This window comes from Acipenser ruthenus, chromosome 31 (genome assembly GCF_902713425.1).
Source record: "Acipenser ruthenus chromosome 31, fAciRut3.2 maternal haplotype, whole genome shotgun sequence".
In the NCBI taxonomy this organism is placed as follows: domain Eukaryota; kingdom Metazoa; phylum Chordata; class Actinopteri; order Acipenseriformes; family Acipenseridae; genus Acipenser; species Acipenser ruthenus.
This window is the reverse complement of record NC_081219.1, coordinates 4742264-4763260: the sequence shown is the minus strand read 5'-3', so window position 1 is coordinate 4763260 and position 20997 is coordinate 4742264. Positions and strand designations below refer to the sequence as shown.

Below are 20997 nucleotides of genomic sequence, written 5' to 3'. Positions count from 1 at the left end.
TTTGTGAGCAAATTAACTTTTGAATTTAGCTTGTGGTGGTGAACTTGCGGGATTATTCATGACACCTCCCCCAAATCTGAACCCCAAAAAAGAACAACTTGCAAACCATTTTTTTCCAACGCAGCATCTATTTTGAATCTCACTCAAAAGCACAACTTTTTTCACAAAAAGGACTTGTGGAAAAAAAATCTCTACCACTCCCCTTGCGACACACAAGGTATTTGAATATTTGGCCCTTAGATTTTTGTTGGGTTTTTTTTAGTAGTTTTTTTTCTTTTTTAAATGGGGAAGGGGTGGTGAACGTGAATTAAGTGAACCATTTCCATTTTTTTTCCGGTGTTTATTGTCTATACACCGATTTCTTTTTTTTTTTATATAATCGGGGGTTTTTTATCGTTTATTGGGCAAAACTGAAAATCAGAAGCCCTAGTGTAGCTATAACATATGTAGTTAATGAAAGTGCAAAATACATGATTCTGTTAGCAATAAATGAAGGCATTTACAACACAACTTGTTCTTGGTCGCTTAAGGCAGTTATAAAGCATAGTCCTCTGTTAAGTTTCAGCTAACCAATTTGAACTTTTTCAGCAATATTATGTGAATGTTTGTTAAGTAGGTAATCAGGCAACCACTAGGTGAAATAGGGTAAAATATGAGCTAAAGGTAGTGGTTAAAACAATATGCCACCATGTTTTTTTGTAAATACTGCCACTACACACCAGTAGATTGTAAAACGGGACAATGCCTCTATGTGATACGTCAAAGTGTTGTAATACTCACCTCACTGTTGTACACGGCATAAACCAGGAATATGTAAAGACCCTGAAAAAGAGGGAAAAGGTGATTGAAATTACGGCTGTAGAAAAAAAAAAAAGGTGGCCATGGAAGACGGTAGAAGTCTCCTCAAACCGTTCATGCACAGTTGTGGCATGGTGGAGATGCATTCTTAAAAGCTGCCAACGGGTTCAGGGTACAAGTGCATCATTGTTGGGTGTCCTTGAGCTACAACGATGAAATAAACTAACACATTACTTCAGCCTTCCAGTATAATCAAGGGACACAGGGTATACCAGGAGAACATGCCCCACACCACGGCAATGCTAAATCAGATTGTGTAGACAGGTCTTATTGAAGTGGATGGCAGGGTAAACTGTGATCCATGTAAGTGTGAATGTACAGGTGCCTCCTATATTTGCCTGTGTTTGATAAATCAGACTTTGTCAAGGAGCAGGTCAGTATGGATTATGTCCCTACCAAATTCATGGCCGTGAAAAATGTGTCATGGCCGTGAAATCTGGTCTCCCTCGTGAAATCTGGTCTTTTGTTTACTTTTACCCGCAGTACAATCCAATGCAGTTACAGTGGCTCTCAAAAGTATTCACCCCTCTTGGACTTTTCCACATTTTATTGTGTTACAACATGGAATCAAAATAGATTAGGAGTTTTTGCCACTGATCAACACAACAAAAGTCCATAATGTCAAAGTGAAAAATAAAATCTACAAATTGTTCTAAATTAATTACAAATATAAAACAGAAAATAATTGATTGCATAAGTATTCCCCCCCTTTGCTATGACACACCTAAATAAGCTCTGGTGCAAACTTCTTTAGAAGTCACATAATTAGTTGAATGGAGTCCACCTGTGTGCAATTAAGGTGTTTCACATGATATCAGGTTAAATACACCTGTCTCTGGGAGGTCCCACAGTTGGTTAGTACATTTCCTAACAAAAACTACATCATGAAGACGAAGGAACATTCAAAGCAAATCCGGAATAAGGTTCTTCAAAAGCACCAATCAGGGGTAGGATATAAGAACATTTCCAAGACATTGAATATCCCCCGGAGCACAGTAAAGTCCATTATTAAGAAATGGAGAGAATATGGCACAACTGTGAATCTGTCTAGAACAGGCCGTCCTCAAAAACTGAGTATCCGGGCGAGAAGGGCACTAGTCAGGGAGGCCACCAAGAGGCCTATGGCAACTCTAAAGGAGTTACAGTCTTCCACGGCTGAGCTGGGAGACACTGTGCATACGACAACAATAGCCCGGGTGATTCACAAAACTAACCTTGAAGGGAGAGTGGCAAAAAGAAAGCCATTGTTGAAAACAATTCACATCAAATCTCGGCTAGAGTTTGCCAGAAGGCATGTGTGAGACTCTGAGACCAAGTGGAAGAAGATTCTATGGTCTGATGAGACCAAAATAGAGCTTTTTGGCCTCGACGCTAAGCGCTATGTTTGGCGCAAGCCTAACACCGCACATCATCCTGAGGACACCATCCCTACCGTGAAGCATGGTGGTGGCAGCATCATGTAATGGGGATGCCTCTCTGCATCAGGGCCTGGAAAGCTCGTGAAGATAGAGGGCAAAATGGATGCAGCAAAGTACAGAGAAACCCTGAAGGAAAACCTGCTGAAGTCTGCAAGAGACCTGGGACTTGGGAGAAGATTCATCTTCCAGCAGGACAATGACCCCAAACATACAGCCAAAGCCACACTGGAGTGGCTTAAAAACAAAAAGGTCAATGTCCTGGAGTGGCCCAGTCAAAGCCCTGACCTCAATCCAATTGAGAATATGTGGAAAGAGTTGAAAATTGCTGTTCACCAAAGGTTCCCATCCAACTTGACGGAGCTTGAGCAATTTTGCAATGAAGAATGGGCAAAAATTGCAGTGTCCAGATGTGCAAAGCTGGTAGAGACTTATCCAAATAGACTCATGGCTGTAATTGCTGCCAAAGGTGCCTCTACCAAATATTGACTCAAGTGGGTGAATACTTATGCAATCAATTATTTTCTGTTTTGTATTTGTAATTAATTTAGAACAATTTGTAGATTTTATTTTTCACTTTGACATTATGGACTTTTTTTGTGTTGATCAGTGGCAAAAACTCCTAATTAAATCCATTTTGATTCCATGTTGTAACACAATAAAATGTGGAAAAGTCCAAGGGGGGTGAATACTTTTGAGAGCCACTGCATATGTACCTTTACAGGTTCCTGATGCGATTGTCAGTTTGTTTCAATTTAAAAAAGAAAGCTCATCAGAACAGGTCAGGATTTATTTGATTGACACTTGACAACAGCCAATAACTGGGCATAAATGCACACCCTCACTGACAGACTTTTTATAAAAAAAAAAAAAACCTGTACAAATGCTGTTCAATTATAGAAATTAACATGGAACCCAACTATTGTCATTTTTACATTACATACAGTATTTGTAAAAATAAGAATGTCATAGAGGCCCTTTCAGTTCCTAATTTATTGCACTTTGATGGCAAATAAAGTCATTGCAAGATCTTCCATATTCAGAACACTTAATCAATGAGACAGCATTCTTGTCAGTACACACATCTGTGTGTAGTTTGAACACTCGTGAAATAAAACAAAATTGTGTTAAAAGGTTGTGTTTAATTGTGATAATTTGTCCCTTTGTTCTGTGGCTAGGACTGACTGAACTGTCTTTCAAACAGTGCATGATGACCAATGAAGTACACAATAATATTATTTATTGAGTATGAAGCTAACAATAGCTCTGGATCAATAGAAGCTTATTCTATTGAACAGTTCATGTAGCAACATTTTGTCACAAAGCTACTTAAGACTCTTAGGCCCTGCCCGGCCAGGTGTGGAAAATATACAAAGTAAACACTGGTGTTCAGGCAGGCTCACTGTCTAACTTAATGCTGCAAATACCTACTGATTGTAACTACGATGCTGAGCTGTGGCAGTTTGGAGACAGGGAAGTTAGTCAATATTATGTTAAGAGCATTAAAATGGCCCATGGAGAACCCGGAATGGTATACTTGTGTGAACAGATTGAGATGGATAAGCACAGGACTTTTCATAACTGTCCTGCAGGGGATTCAGATATGTATGCAAGAGTCACAAATGGAGATTAGATAAAGGGGCACTCAGAACAGAAAATAGGAGGCACTTTTTTATACAGAGAATTGTGGGAGTCTGGAACCAAACTCCCCAGTAATGTTGTTGAAGCGGACACCCTGGGATCCTTCAAAAAGCTGCTTGATGAGATTCTGGGCTCAATAAGCTACTAACAACCAAACGAGCAAGATGGGCCTAATGGCCTCCTCTCGTTTGTAAACTTTCTTATGTTCTACATAGGTTTGGGCTAAGAGTAATATGTTCCAGGAAGATGCAGGCCTCTCCAAGACACAAATATTGTAATTATGACAGGTCAGAAAAGACAGGGCACAGTTAAGGGGGACTGTTCAGCCTGTTTTCCTAAATGGTGTCATGCTTAACCAGAATTAGCCCAGGAGAGCCGATCTATATCCCTGATGGAAAAGAATCACGTAAGCTGGGCAGCTGCTGAAAGCCTAGAATGTATACAGTGCAGGCAGGGCACAGAGGAAGTTTCAGTACATTACAGGAGCCAGCTGGCACAGATTCAGCATACCTGTGATGTGAAATACGGGACGCCCGGGATGAGTCCTGCTACCTGTCGAAGATGAGGTCCAGCTTGACCCAGAAGAAACAAGTCTGCTTGCTTTCACTTTTTTTTTTATGAGCCTGACCACACACTGGACTTTTTATAAACTAAGAAGGAGCCTGTGTATTTTTCAACTAACAGTTTTTCTGAGAACAACCACCTGGATGTGTTTGAAGCCATGGCCCCAGGCACAGTGGGCTAGCTACCTCCTGCCACAGTTAACAGGGGAGACACAGGCTGCAGCAAGAACCCTGTCCCTAGCAGCCATGATGGACTTCCCCACTCTCAAGGCAGCTATCCTGAATGGGGTGGGGGCCACGCCGGAGGGCTACAGGAAGAAATTCCAGGAGGAAGTCTTTGCCAACAATGAACATCCCCGGGTGATTGCTCATCGACTCTGGGACTACACAGTGGGCTGGCTGAACCAGGATGCAACTACCAAGGAACGGATGTTGGAGGTCATTGTGGTGGACCGGTTTCTGGAATGCCTGGCTCCGGGACCTCGCCTCTGGGATCCAGGCTTCCACTGGGTTGCTTACATTCGAGCTGCTGTATGGGCAGAGACCCTGGGATGTGCTTGATCTGGTCAGAGAGATGTGGGAGGAACAGCAGGACAATTTGACCAATTCGGTCCAGTATGAGTTGGACCTGTGCAAGTGTCTGGAGTCTATTGATCGACAGGCACATGACGACTTGCAGCAGGCACAACACAGGCAGGAGACCCAGTTTAACTGAGGGGCCCGATTTTGCACATTTCAGCCGGGAGATAAAAGTACTTTAGGATGGCAGAGAAGAAAACAGATTCATCATGTAAACCTCCTGAAACCCTGATTGCAATGGGAGGTTTTGTTAGCGGCGCGGTCTGATGACATCACAGACTTGGGACCTGATCTTTCTGTGAGAACAGGGTGGGTACAGATTGGAGACAATCTGACACCAAAACAGAAACGTCAGGCTCAAGACCTGGCAGTGGCTTTTCCAGACAAGTTTTCTCCGGTCCCGGGGCAGACTCGGGAAGGCCACCATCACATTGACATTGAGCCGGGAGCACGAGTTCACCAGAGGCTGTACCGTATACCTTAACGTAAAAGATAGTGAAAATGGAGATTGACAAAATGCTTAAGTTGGGGGTAACAGAAGAGTCCCAGGGTGACTGGAATAGTACACTTGTTTTAGTGGAAAAGCCAGATGGATGGTTTTGTATTGATGTGGCGAGGTGCCGTCCATCATTATTTGTTATTGTTTTGTGTATTTTAAATACCTCGTGAGAATGCGTGACTGTCAGCTACTGATTGTTTAACTGGCCGACAGTCACGCAAATTATGAAAGACTATGGCCGAGGGGTAATAAGATAATTAATAGCTAGTTAACACCTCGGCCATAATATAAAAGACCGGCAGTTTGGCTGCACAGGTGGGGGGGGGGTTCGGCGAGTGGAAAACGGGAGTAGAGAGAGAAGATAGAAAAACAGTAATAACAATTGCTACGTGTGCTGGAAGACCAGCACGATACTTGTTGTTTCGTGTCTGTTTTGTTTGTCTATTTATTTTGGCCAACGTGCGGTTTTGTTTTGTGAAAGTCTTTTGTTTAAAATCTTTTGTTTAATAAAAAGCTGAGCGCCGTAGCGTCTCAGTTTCACCCTGCAGTTGCCTTGTGGATTAATTTCCTGGCCTGACGTCACCACCAGTCATCCTGTTCACAATTGACTTTAGGAAAGTCAATGAAAAATCAATGTTCGATGGTAATCCCGTCCCGGGTAGATGAACTGCTGTATGCCACTGCTTACATTGATGATGTGGTCATTCACAGCGAGGATTGGCCTAGCCATCTACAGAAGGTAGCGGCAGTACTGCAATACCTGCAGGAGGCTGGGCTCACTGCTAACTTAAAGAAGTGTGCAATTGGGAAGAGTGAGTCAGAGTATTAGGGGTATTGAGTAGGAAGCGGCCAGATTAGACAGCTAAGCAACCATTGCTGGTAGCAACCCTGACGGCCTCCAGGATTACCATTGCTGGTACCCTGTTATCAGCACCTGTAACCCAATAAAGCATTTCAAAGACACTGTTCAGACTCCTGTGCATCAGTGAACCACCCACACACCCTCTCACAGGGGGACATAAATAAAACAAAAGGGCAATGAGCAGGGTTGCCTCCTGGATGGTTTTGTATTGGGGTTTTGCCGGTGAAAAGATTTGATGTTTCATTTTTCTTTTTCACTAGGGAGAGAGAGTTAAGCACAGTGATCAAACCGGGATGCATATAGTTATGCATATAAAGCTTACAGCAGTATGTATACCTACTTAATTTAACCTATATGCGACAGCGGATGCCGGTCATCGGCATCTATCACTGCTTCACTGTGTTGCTGCCATGTGTCCTCCCTACATACAAATACACAGAGTGTGCTTTTTGTTAAGTAATAATTAACTATAGTCAGCACTATAGGACCCTTTGTTGGTGAGGTGGGGGGTTTGGAGGTGACAGCCCTAGCAGTGACTCTTTGTTGGTGAGGTGGGGGTTGGAGGTGGCAGCTCTAGCAGTGACTCTTTGTTGGTGAGGTGGGGGGGGGGGTTGGAGGTGGCAGCTCTAGCAGTGACTCTTTGTTGGTGAGGTTGGGGGGGGTTGGAGGTGACAGCTCTAGCAGTGACTCTTTGTTGGTGAGGTGGGGGGGGGGGGGGGTTTGGAGGTGACAGCTCTAGCAGTGACTCTTTGTTGGTGGGGTGGGGGGGGTTGGAGGTGGCAGCCCTAGCAGTGACTCTTTGTTGGTGAGGTGGGGGGGTTTGGAGGTGACAGCTCTAGCAGTGACTCTTTGTTGGTGAGGTGGGGTGGGGGGTTTGGAGGTGGCAGCTCTAGCAGTGACTCTTTGTTGGTGAGGTGGGGGGTTTGGAGGTGGCAGCCCTAGCAGTGACTCTTTGTTAGTGAGGTGGGGGGGGTTGGAGGTGACAGCTCTAGCAGTGACTCTTTGTTGGTGAGGTGGGGGTTGGAGGTGGCAGCTCTAGCAGTGACTCTTTGTTGGTGAGGTGGGGGGGTTTGGAGGTGGCAGCCCTAGCAGTGACTCTTTATTGGTGAGGTGGGGGGGGTTGGAGGTGGCAGCTCTAGCAGTGACTCTTTGTTGGTGAGGTGGGGGGGGGTTGGAGGTGACAGCCCTAGCAGTGACTCTTTATTGGTGAGGTGGGGGGGTTGGAGGTGGCAGCTCTAGCAGTGACTCTTTGTTGGTGAGGTGGGGGGGTTTGGAGGTGACAGCTCTAGCAGTGACTCTTTATTGGTGAGGTGGGGGGGGTTTAGAGGTGACAGCCCTAGCAGTGACTCTTTGTTGGTGAGGTGGGGGGGGGGGGGTTGGAGGTGACAGCCCTAGCAGTGACTCTTTATTGGTGAGGTGGGGGGGGGGTTGGAGGTGGCAGCTCTAGCAGTGACTCTTTGTTGGTGAGGTGGGGGGGGGTTGGAGGTGGCAGCTCTAGCAGTGACTCTTTGTTGGTGAGGTGGGGGGTTTGGAGGTGACAGCTCTAGCAGTGACTCTTTATTGGTGAGGTGGGGGGGGTTGGAGGTGGCAGCTCTAGCAGTGACTCTTTATTGGTGAGGTGGGGGGGGTTGGAGGTGGCAGCTCTAGCAGTGACTCTTTGTTGGTGAGGTGGGGGGGGTTGGAGGTGGCAGCTCTAGCAGTGACTCTTTATTGGTGAGGTGGGGGGGGGTTGGAGGTGGCAGCTCTAGCAGTGACTCTTTGTTGGTGAGGTGGGGGGGTTGGAGGTGGCAGCTCTAGCAGTGACTCTTTGTTGGTGAGGTGGGGGGGGTTTGGAGGTGACAGCTCTAGCAGTGACTCTTTGTTGGTGAGTTGAGGGGGGGATTGGAGGTGACAGCTCTAGCAGTGACTCTTTGTTGGTGAGGTGGGGGGTTTGGAGGTGACCGCTCTAGCAGTGACTCTTTGTTGGTGAGGTGGGGGGGGTTGGAGGTGGCAGCTCTAGCAGTGACTCTTTGTTGGTGAGGTGTGGGGCGGGGGGGGTTGGAGGTGACAGCTCTAGCAGTGACTCTTTGTTGGTGGGGTGGGGGGGGGTTGGAGGTGGCAGCCCTAGCAGTGACTCTTTGTTGGTGAGGTGGGGGGTTTGGAGGTGGCAGCCCTAGCAGTGGCTCTTTGTTAGTGAGGTGGGGGGGGTTGGAGGTGACAGCTCTAGCAGTGACTCTTTGTTGGTGAGGTGGGGGTTGGAGGTGGCAGCTCTAGCAGTGACTCTTTGTTGGTGAGGTGGGGGGGTTTGGAGGTGACAGCTCTAGCAGTGACTCTTTATTGGTGAGGTGGGGGGGGTTGGAGGTGGCAGCTCTAGCAGTGACTCTTTGTTGGTGAGGTGGGGGGGTTTGGAGGTGACAGCTCTAGCAGTGACTCTTTGTTGGTGAGGTGGGGTGGGGGGTTTGGAGGTGGCAGCTCTAGCAGTGACTCTTTGTTGGTGAGGTGGGGGGTTTGGAGGTGGCAGCCCTAGCAGTGACTCTTTGTTAGTGAAGTGGGGGGGGGTTGGAGGTGACAGCTCTAGCAGTGACTCTTTGTTGGTGAGGTGGGGGTTGGAGGTGGCAGCTCTAGCAGTGACTCTTTGTTGGTGAGGTGGGGGGGTTTGGAGGTGGCAGCCCTAGCAGTGACTCTTTATTGGTGAGGTGGGGGGGGTTGGAGGTGGCAGCTCTAGCAGTGACTCTTTGTTGGTGAGGTGGGGGGGGGTTGGAGGTGACAGCCCTAGCAGTGACTCTTTATTGGTGAGGTGGGGGGGGTTGGAGGTGGCAGCTCTAGCAGTGACTCTTTGTTGGTGAGGTGGGGGGGTTTGGAGGTGACAGCTCTAGCAGTGACTCTTTATTAGTGAGGTGGGGGGGGTTTGGAGGTGACAGCCCTAGCAGTGACTCTTTGTTGGTGAGGTGGGGGGGGGGGGGGGGAGGGGGGTTGGAGGTGACAGCCCTAGCAGTGACTCTTTATTGGTGAGGTGGGGGGGGGGTTGGAGGTGGCAGCTCTAGCAGTGACTCTTTGTTGGTGAGGTGGGGGGGGGGTTGGAGGTGGCAGCTCTAGCAGTGACTCTTTGTTGGTGAGGTGGGGGGTTTGGAGGTGACAGCTCTAGCAGTGACTCTTTATTGGTGAGGTGGGGGGGGTTGGAGGTGGCAGCTCTAGCAGTGACTCTTTATTGGTGAGGTGGGGGGGGTTGGAGGTGGCAGCTCTAGCAGTGACTCTTTGTTGGTGAGGTGGGGGGGGTTGGAGGTGGCAGCTCTAGCAGTGACTCTTTATTGGTGAGGTGGGGGGGGGTTGGAGGTGGCAGCTCTAGCAGTGACTCTTTGTTGGTGAGGTGGGGGGGTTGGAGGTGGCAGCTCTAGCAGTGACTCTTTGTTGGTGAGGTGGGGGGGGTTTGGAGGTGACAGCTCTAGCAGTGACTCTTTGTTGGTGAGTTGAGGGGGGGATTGGAGGTGACAGCTCGAGCAGTGACTCTTTGTTGGTGAGGTGGGGGGTTTGGAGGTGACCGCTCTAGCAGTGACTCTTTGTTGGTGAGGTGGGGGGGGTTGGAGGTGGCAGCTCGAGCAGTGACTCTTTGTTGGTGAGGTGTGGGGCGGGGGGGGTTGGAGGTGACAGCTCTAGCAGTGACTCTTTGTTGGTGGGGTGGGGGGGGTTGGAGGTGGCAGCCCTAGCAGTGACTCTTTGTTGGTGAGGTGGGGGGGGGGGTTTGGAGGTGACAGCTCTAGCAGTGACTCTTTGTTGGTGAGGTGGGGGGTTTGGAGGTGGCAGCCCTAGCAGTGACTCTTTATTGGTGAGGTGGGGGGGGGGGGGTTTGGAGGTGACAGCTCTAGCAGTGACTCTTTGTTGGTGAGGTGGGGGGTTTGGAGGTGGCAGCCCTAGCAGTGACTCTTTGTTAGTGAGGTGGGAGGTTTGGAGTAGAGAGTGACATGAAGACAGGACTCCCGCAGGACCCACGGGATTCCCACCGTACGGGAAAAAAATTGTGTTCAACTTTGCGGGATGGGATGGTACAGGAGTGAAGCTCACAGGAACGGGCGGGACCGGGTTTTTTATTTTTGCTCTTTAAAGTCATAAAAGAGCCTATGACATACAAAATAATGTTAACAGGCCTCACTGAACATATAATCACACTGATTTGACCAAATTATGTTTAATCGTGCTACAATGAATCAAATAATACCCGGAAAAACATAAGAGGGCGATCTCCATTTCCTGGTGTGGGGCCAGGAGGCTGTAACCTCAGGCTCCTTGCATCTGCCAGTATGGATGACAGCGACAGTGAAAGTGAGAGTAGCCTCATTTTATCAGTTTCAGACACCTCTTATGAACGTGAATTATGTAGTGATGGATCTGATGTAGACAGAGAAAACAGGGATTGTCTCCAATGAAATGATTACTGTTTCATGGGATGGGATGGGACTGAAGTTTAATTCCCGTGTCACTCTCTAGTTTGGAGGTGACAGCCCTAGCAGTGACTCTACACATGTAAACAACCTTTACAAGGTAAGCTACTCTGGGTCCTGCCAAAGTTATCAATAAAATATTTTTTGTATTTATATTTTCTTTTAAAGTGTTGTCTTTTTATGTCCTGTTAATATTTAGCAGGAAAGGTTTTCACCGGGAGTTTCAGCCTTCAGCCTTCTGTTAATACCGTACAGGTGTACAGTTCCAAAAGCATTTCTTACAGGCCTTTGTATTGTATATTCATTTTTCAGTAGAAGTGCAGCAGGGGCCTGGGACAAGTCCTTTGAAAAGGGCCCCCCCTCATAATCCAGCGAGCGCACAGGGACAGGGTTTGTCCTGTAAACACCCTAGTTTGTTTTCCATGTTAAGAAAACCTGGAAGAAGATATAGGTTCAGCTTGGTTAAAATACAGTAAACCTATTTGAATCATACATTCTCTAATGATTTATATATACTGTAAACATTAATCTCATGTTCCATTATATACAGCTATGGTCAAAAGTTTTGCATCTCTAGAATTTTAGGATTGACACAATTAAAACTATAAATAACTATATGAACATCATTTAGATATTTTATTTAACATTATGTAATCAAAGAAACTACAAAATGATATCGCAGAAGTTTAATGGAAGCTATAAGTAGTACAGTATTTCATGTTAGATTTTGAATTGTCACATTTTTCAATTATCAATTTTTCATTAAGTATATGGAACATTACAAAGCAGTAGGTAATTCAATATGTTACAGTAACAGTATTCAGTAGGTTTTATTTGACCTTATGAAGCAGAATTAGTTAATTCTATAGGGTGATGCAACACTTTTGGCCATAGCTGTAGCCTCACAATTAAAATATATGACCCTCATACACCCCCTAGCGATTTACAATAGCCTGCGTAAAAATAGGCAAAAACTAAAATGTATGGCTGTTTTCTTCTGCAGATTTACATCAGAACCCTAAATGTGTGCTGTTATAGCAATTACCTAGTTATTCTAACAAACGAATACACAAATCATGATATCATCAAACAGTTCTGTGTTGTTTATTAATCTCAGCATGTACATTCACCATCAGTTTGTTTAACCTTCAATAAATCTCTCACGACTAGAGTTACTCAGAAACCACTCGAGAATTCAAGTCAAGTGAAGAACGTCACTGCAGCTGAATAAAGTTTTTGTAATAATACAATGCTGTTATACTGTTAGTTGGGTTCATGATTATTTTTGAAAACAGCCCTCTGAAGGTGACAGACGAATGTGACACTTCTATGAATATTCTAATAGCGTGCGCTGAAAGGGCTACGCTTGTGTGGCAGTGTGAAAACCCTGCCAGTGCATGTTTGTGTGGTGAGTATTGGGTGGCAGGGAGGGGGTTAAAATCCTCCCTGCAAAAACATGTGGGGACCTGGCTGGAGCTGTCAGTTGAATAACTAATTAAATGACTAATTAGCCACAGGTGTATTTAGAGGGTGATCACAGGTGTTAGTAAGAATTAGTAGAGTTAATATTGGTGCGGAGATCCATGGTGTGTGTTTTGTGTTCTGTGCTGTCTCGTCCTGTATTGTAAGTTTTTGTATAGACCTTTTGTTTTGGCCCTTGTGCTTTTTATTTTGTTGATGTGTTTTTATTAGTGTTTGTTTCTATGTTTGTAAATAGTGCATTAGTGCTTAACTGCAGCTTTTCTGTGTCTCTGAGTCTCTCTCCCTTGTTATACAATATTTGATGATATTTTGGCTCTCAAAATCTTATTTTCTTTCAGTCAATCTTTATTTTATATAGCGCCTTTCTTGTGGACCACCATCACAAAGCGCTTTACAAGATGCAGGAACACAGTATATATATATATATATACACACACACACACACACCCCTCGGTCGTTCCAGTAACACAAGTCACTCATAACATTTTGGAGATGGACTGGCACTTTGTCTAACTTTCAGATTCCAACAGAGAGATAAAGCTGCCTCTTTGTCCAGGCTGTTAGACCTGCTGTTAAATTCTCCTGGTAAAAGGACGGCATTTTTGCCTTGATTTGTGGAGTTCAAAAATACTGAAGAAGCTGCTTTTTCCCTTTATGATTTTGAGTGCCAGATTTATGGTGTTACAATTTTTAAAAGCCATTAGCCTCCAATAATACCTGCCTAACCTTAACGTAACGAGGAGGCCCACAAAACTGAACATTTGTAAACTCAATCATCAGGTTGTAATACCTACACAATATTATTATTATTCATTTCTTAGCAGATGCCCTTATCCAGGACGACTTACAATTGTTACAAGATATCACATTATACATTATTTCACATTATACAGTTATCACATTATTTTTACATACAATTGCCCATTTATACAGTTGGTTTTTTACTGGAGCAATCTAGGTAAAGTACCTTGCTCAAGGGTACAACAGCAGTGTCCCCCACTGGGGATTGAACCCACAACCCTCCAGTCAAGAGTCCAGAGCCCTAACCACTACTCCACACTGCTGCCCTACGAAGTACCAACGAACTTACAGAAACACACTGGGCAAAGCATGGAGTACAATTATACTGTGTTTTTTTTGGTTTTTTTTTAAAAAGGAAATCTTTGAACAAATATATTACAATATCGCTGCTATCGTCTTTTCAGTCAACAATATTAAACCACACAGAATTCACAGTGTAAAACCACACAGAATTCAAACAGTGCTTAACACTAATCTGTGCAACAGCAAAGATAAATAACTATTTAAATGGGTTTCATTTACATTTACTAGCTGCCTATTACTTCTGTCTTTCTCAAAGAAAAAAAAAACTCCTACAGAAAATAAGTGCGCTAATAGTATTTTGAAGGTACGTGGATTAAATTGTACATTTTGCTCCCAGCAAGGAAAAAAAAAACATTTCTCTTAACAAATTAAAACAAACTATTTAATCTGGCCAACTTCACCTCTGTTGTTCCGCTGGCTCAGCACCACAACGCATACGTCAGCATAAGCATTGATTACGTACTTCCACGACGTTGGCTCTGTGCCTTGGAACTGTTGCCTAGCAACCATTGACAGACGGCGTGTGGTGTGAGAAAGTCACTCCAGCAACAACACAGAAGCTGTTTGCGCAAGTGCCGAGGCGACGGGTCGAATTAATGTTTTTTTTTAAAAAATTTTAAATGTAATACATTGATAAAGAAACTCAGAGGGGCCGCCACCAAACCTCAAATGGTACCCCATTGCCCCGCGGGCCGCCACTTGCCGACCCCTGCACTAGGAAGGTCACATCTAAATTAAAACACTGTACGACTCTAAAGGGTGGGTAAATCGCCTACTCACGCTAAAATGCCATACAACTGACCAAGTGGAAACATGTCCAGAAGTCGTGCATTATGCTTATGAGACTTCTGGAGTGAAAATCCCATTTGTGATGTAACCTTGCACAACTTTCTACTACACTTGAAGGCTGTGCCAAGCAATCTATTAGACTGAGATCTTTTTTAAGTAACACCATTTATTCAACGTGTATCTGATTTCAGGATTTTTTTTTTTTTTAAGAGCTCAAACAATTTCCAAGTTTTTGTAGCAAGACAAACAGCGGCGCATTTTCCTGTTTGTTTGCATACCCATGTTGTATCGATGAGGTGCACACGTGGAAATTGAATACAAAATGAGTCAATGATGTGACGCCGGTTCTGAAAAGATTTAATAGCGTGCCTCCAGACACTCTCGCGATGACAAGTCGCTTTTGAAAAGACTGAACAAACCATTTTAATATAAGTTTGATGATGAGTTATCTGGTTACAAAACAGTACTGTATCGGCTGTGACACCATCGCTACCGGTGTCAAGGTGGTGTTATGTTTTAAGCGAAGTTCCTGTTCCTTTAGCGGGAGCATTTACAATGGGAAAAATCAGTTTCACCACAACAAGGGTGTTCCCTTAGGCGAAGTGTTCTCTTAAGAGGTGTTCCTAAACATGGAGACTACTGTATTGCCATTTGACTCAGTACCAAGGGTAAAGAAAGTTATTGCTTCGAGTTACAGACAGCATCACGCTCGAGCCTAATTCACTGAGCAAGAAGAAGAAGAAGATGGTGGCCTTTATGTAGTGGGGAATGTGGGCGAGTAGGAGGGTAGCCTACTTTTGATACACTTTTATATTTAAAAAATGTACTGTACTAAACATTTTGACTGGATCATTTTTATATCATTAACCAGAAGTGCTGGTATTTTAGCTCCATTCGCAGACTATAAGGATCAGAATTGCTGAAGCTACGGTTCTGTTGGAAAACAGAACCGTAATACTTATTATAATAGGTTTATGATAAATATGCAGTCAAACCCTGTTTTGCAAATAATACAAGGATAGTACACAGTGCTTACTTATGGAATGTTTTGTGGGGTTTTTTTGTATTTGTGTAACACTATCTCGCTTTTTTTGTTTTTTTTAATTTTTTTATTAGTCTTTATGTTTTGGTGAGACAGGCTGCACCTGCGGTGCTTCAACAGAAACTTACAATTTGTGGAAACCACGTTTAAGAAAGCTGTACGATATCAGAAGTCACTCCAGGCCAAAATGTAAACTTTTTTTTATTATTATTATTTTTTTTTTTTAAACAGTCAAGCTATGTAATATCTATAAATGTTATTTATCAAGTTAGAATAACTTATCCCCGTCCCCCTTGGAAATTACAAGCAACAAGAATAAAAAGCATTTGCCAAGTTTATTAAATTATTTTAGAACTTTTTGAGAATCTCAACAGTAAACTAACACAAGTGATTGCATCTTGCTTGTACTGAAAACCAGTTCCACAGTTAGAAAAACAGAAATTAATTTCAAGTTAAAAGGTGAATAATCGTATTCACTTGACAACAGTCTAATTACTAATACTCTGAGCATTATGTAAAAAAAACAGGTCCTCTAAACATGAAAACCTGCCAGTAATGGAAGTCTCCCTCCCAGTACCTTCGCAGGATGTGTGCTACAAGTCTAAATTAACAAGCACCTTTTAGGGTGAAACATAGGCCAAACGGTTCTGATTAATTAGTCTCAAGAATTAAACTCAGAACAGCGAGAGGAAATCCTTTCCTGCACACCTGATTTATGCCCTATCTGCTTGTTTTTATCAGAGCAAGATAAAACAGCTACAGCGAGGCCGATCCATCTTGCCTGCAATAAGTGGACACTTTTTGGCAAGCGGACTGGTAGTGATACCCTGGAAGCCTGCCATGACCTGTCCTTCAAAGAGAAATGCTGTTGACTCCTACAAGCCAGATTTGTGGTCCAGCTTCCAGTTATGTGAACTCCTCCAGCGCAGTTTAGAACTTGTGCTTTCCTGGCTCCAGATGGGAGCTGGGCAGAAATGGAGTTTGACCCTGTGTTAACCACTGCACCAAAACAAGTATCTGTGTTCAGAAAGCTATTTAGCCTGGACTTAAAAGTAGGGTCAACATGTTGGTTCCTGATTTCTCCCAGTTACATGTTGCATGAAATAAAAATGATGTCACATCCCCATTTGAACCTATTAGCAGCAACTATTTTATAATTTAGTGTAGCTCTTGTACTCAGAATGTCATTGACAAAACATTCCACAACGTTCTATATAAAAGATTAAATATCTTAATATCAGCTTTTTGTGGGTTATGTTTTTAGATTTAATGACTTATAATACATGTATAAGTGTTCAGTGGCTTATTATATCATGCCACAGAAAGACTTTGAATTTGATTAGAAGCAGCCACTGAACACTAATAATCCTGCAAGAGAACAGCTGCATTAGATATTTGAGTATATGCAGCACATGGTTGTATTACAGCCCTGGATGAGACAATCTTACGTTTACATGACAAAGTGTTTTCTGAAAACTAATGTTTTCGGAAAACTGAATCAGAAAACTGATTTTCTTAAAACGTCACTTTTCTGTGTTTACATGATTAACGACAGAAAATCCAATTAGAATTCAACTGTATACATGGATTGAAGTTTTCGGAAAACACAGGATATTTTCTTATGCAAAGTACTGTAGTAGCCGAAGTACGATTTGAAGACCGGACATTTCTGCGATAGAACGGAGACCAATCCAATAACTCAAGTGCTTTATCAAAGTGTCAGGTCTTAAATTCAAAGATTACTATCCTATACCTCTATTCAGATTCCCCACAATGTGCAATCAGCCTTTCCAACAGCTCATCCTGTTCTATATTACCAGTTTCTTATGCAGACATTATTTTAAATTCTCACGTCATTTTAAAACTGGAAAACATTTGCTGCTTCAGTATGGGTTATTAACAAATACAGACTTTAACAAATGTATTACTTTATCCTTAACTAGACAAATGGATGCACTTATTATTTCCTGTTTTCTAAAACCACGTGCAGGATTGAAGGTCAAAGTTTGCACATGTGCAGTAAGCTATCGGAATATGTTTCCCCAAAAGTGTGTTTACATGATACACATTTTGTTAGTTTTCAGAATTAAAATCAGAAATTTCTAGGTGCTGGTTTTTTCCGAAAACTGACTTTCGGAATATTCCGATACATTTTCCGAAAACTGTGTTTACATGACTTTTGATATTGGAATTAGTTTTCTGAAAAATATCGGAATTCTTATGCTCATGTAAACGCACTGAATGGCATTATTCATATCCTATTCCATGCTCAAACACAGCACATCTCAGTTTTGTTGCTAAAGTTCTATACGCATTGTATTTTCAACCTCAGCTCACAACATAGAAAGAACAGCTAGAAGGAACTGCAAACTTTAACAGCCAAAGCTTCCATCCATGAAGCACTGGAGCATCATCCCCTGGTAACCTCAGGAATGATGACACCTGGTCAGCACAATATTCCCTCGGAAAGGAGCTGCCCTTAGACACAATGTGATGACTACTGCACAACCTCTTTTGTGGCATCGCCATCTTTACTACATCCAGGTAACTACAAGAATGAATGGTTGCTAGGTTACAGGAACACACTGTATGTGTGTATGTATATTTATATATTGTAACAGTGTGGGGTTCTGAAACACTGTCTGTGGGATCTTTTCCACGGTCTTCTCGGACAGAAGTATTTGACACACAGGCATAACTAGTTTTAACCAGGGCGGTACCTGAAATTTAACAAAGTTAATTTCCCTAACTAGAAGTCAGGCAGCTAAGCTGCTTACCAAACAGTCAGTCTTGTCATCTCTGTATGTTCAATATTCTTGAATCTTACAGTGTGTTCCTGATATATTTTGCAATACATCCAATATTCTATTTTTCTTCCATCACCTATAACATTTTTTTTTTTTTAATTATTGGAAATATTGCAATCACTTAATTTCTTCCCACATATCTTCTCTCACCTCCCTATATCTAACATATTCAACCATCAGATGCTCCACTGTTTCCTTTACACTACACTCCACACATAACCCATTCTCATGCGCTCCAGTTCTATACAGGTGTTCCTTTAATGTTGAATGCTCTATAAGAAGCCTTATTAATGCTGCTGCTTCCTCCTTCCTATTCCACCCATACCACCCTTCCCTAATTTTAACCTTGAGTCTTATAATATATATCCCATATATTCTGCCATTCATTAGTAATCTATTCTCAATTATTCTATAATATTCATTTAAACCATACTGCACATCCATATCCTCTTTCTTCACTGCTATTTTAGCTAACTTACCCAACCTCTCATTCCCATCTATTCCTAAATGAGCCTGAATCCATGCTAAAACTACATATAAACCTAAAAAGCAGCATTCTGAAAGTAAATAAATTATTCCTGCACTAAATCTCTTCTACCACCCTCCCCTCCATTTAATCACCTGTAATCCTGATAAGGAATCTGAAAAGATGGCTGCTCTATTCACCTTGACATCTACAATCCATTGCAATGCCAATATAATCCCTATCAATTCTGCTGTCATAATTGACACATCATCTGTAATAAGAACATGCTTTCCCACCTCAAATTCCAGTATATAATAAGCTGATGCAACCCTGCCCTTACCTGTATTTTTTTGACCCATTTGTAAAAGACATACTATAATCTTCCCAATCATTATTTACCCATCTCAATGCCCGTTTACAAACTTCACCTCTGTCCTTCACCCTCTCTTTTTCTGAAATGATTTATTTGTATGAAATGATTATTTCATACTGTAACAGGGCGAGCAGCCCTGTACATTGTTTTGTGTTATTTTTAGAACGAGGGTTCATCCTCCGCCCCTGTGCAAAGTATTGTTTTTGTTTTATTATGATTTATTGTATTTATGACGGCGAGCGCCGTATGTTTGTTATTGTTTCGTTTATTTTTAAAACGTGTCCTGGCAGAGGCGAGATCGGTGCTCGTCCTCTGCCAGGAGTAATAATTAATAAACTCGTGCAGAAGGTGAACCATCTCCCGAATTAATTACGGGATTAATTTTGTTGCTAATTGGGAGATGGTTCACCTTAATAAAAGCCTGCAGCTCTCCAGTTCAGGGTGGGTGATAGAGACGGAGAGCGAGAGAAGGTTTATTTAAAAACGAAACTAAAGCATAGCCTACAGGAACAGTGACAGCGACTGCCCAGCCTGACCTGTATGGTTTATTTATTTTGGATTTTGTGTTCGAGATTTGTTTTTGTTTACACTTTTATTTTGCTCTGTGAGCAAGTGTTCTTTTGTTTAAATATTTATTTTATTTTTGGATTCATTAAATAAAACGGCGCCCGCGCCACTGCACAATACCTTTTTGTTTTTGTTGTCCCTTCTTCTGCCGTGACGTCAGACCACTCAGCCGTTCCTGCCACACGTGGTGTCCTGCGTGGGATTGCAGCGCCTCCAGGACGCAGGCAGAAGAGGCTACTGCAGGTTTTTTCGTTTTTTTTCGTTTTTGTGTGTGGAGAAAAGGAGAGTGAAGAGGTGGATGGGAGGAAGGAAGATGGGAGGAAGAAGGAGGATGAGGAGACAGCAGCCGCTGCAGCAACAACAGCAGGCACAGGAGGAGATGAGCTGGGAAGCCCTCCTCCATAGCATAAGCCAGCTGAGTTGTTGCTGCATCTGTGGGGAGCGGGGGCATTTCCCAGTTAATTGCCCCCTCCCTGAAGACTGGGATTACAGCTGCTGGAGGGGAGACAAGAGGGAGGAGTTGGTGCGTCCTGCGCCTGAGTGGGAGGAGCCCGAACGTCCTGACCTGGAATGGGAGGAGCCCGAATGTCCTGCGCCTGAGTGGGAGGAGCCCGAACGTCCTGCGCCTAAAAGGGAGGAGCCCGAACGTCCTGCGCCTAAAAGGGAGGAGCCCGAACGTCCTGCGCCTAAAAGGGAGGAGCCCGAACGTCCTGCGCCTAAAAGGGAGGAGTCGGTGCGTCCACGGCCCAAGAGGGGGGAGTCGGTGCGTCCACGGCCCAAGAGGGGGGAGTCGGTGCGTCCACGGCCCGAGAGGGGGGAGTCGGTGCGTCCACGGCCCAAGAAGGGGAAGGCCGAAGGTCCACAGCCCAGGTACCTGCCAGCAGAGGGGGAATACCTGCTGGTGCCGCCTCCGTCTCCGTGGGAGGACTGTGAGTCGCTCCCACCTCCGCCAGCAGAGGGAGAATACCTGCTGGTGCTACCTCCGTCTCCGTGGGAGGACTGTGAGCCGCTCCCACCTCCACCAGCAGAGGGAGCATACCTGCTGGTTCCACCTCCACCGCCGTGGGAGGACTGTGAGCCGCTCCCACCTCCACCAGCAGAGGGAGCATACCTGCTGGTGCCATCTCCACCGCCCTGGGAGGAATGTGAGTCGCTCCCACCTCCGCCAGCAGAGGGAGCATGCCTGCTGGTTCCACCTCCGTCTCCATGGGAGGACTGTGTGTCGCTCCCACCTCCGCCAGCAGAGGGAGCATTCCTGCTGGTTCCACCTCCACCGTCGTGGGAGGACGACGTGTCGCTCCCACCGCCAGCAGAGGGAGCATTCCTGCTGGTTCCACCTCCACCGTCGTGGGAGGACGACGTGTCGCTCCCACCACCAGCAGAGGGAGCATACCTGCTGGTGCCACCTCTGTCTCCGTGGGAGGACGACATGTTGCTCCCACCACCACCACCAGCAGAGGGAGCATGCCTGCTGGTTCCGCTTCCACCACAACCAGCAGAGGGAACATGCCTGCTGGTTTCCCTGTTGCAGCCAG

The 20997-nt window shown here is 44.4% G+C and overlaps 1 protein-coding gene across 2 annotated transcripts in view; it reads right to left on the bottom strand.

Annotated features, from left to right (window-relative positions):
- Positions 1 to 20997, bottom strand: part of LOC117396771 (adhesion G-protein coupled receptor D2-like) — a 145047-nt gene that overhangs the window by 33297 nt on the left and 90753 nt on the right. The window contains exon 21 of one of the 2 annotated variants that reach the window (XM_059005505.1): positions 781 to 822. The exons of the other annotated variant lie outside the window; for it this stretch is intronic. Within the exon in view, the coding sequence (XP_058861488.1) occupies positions 781 to 822 (42 nt within the window). The remainder of the gene's footprint in view (positions 1 to 780; positions 823 to 20997) is intronic. 2 annotated transcript variants of the gene reach the window in all.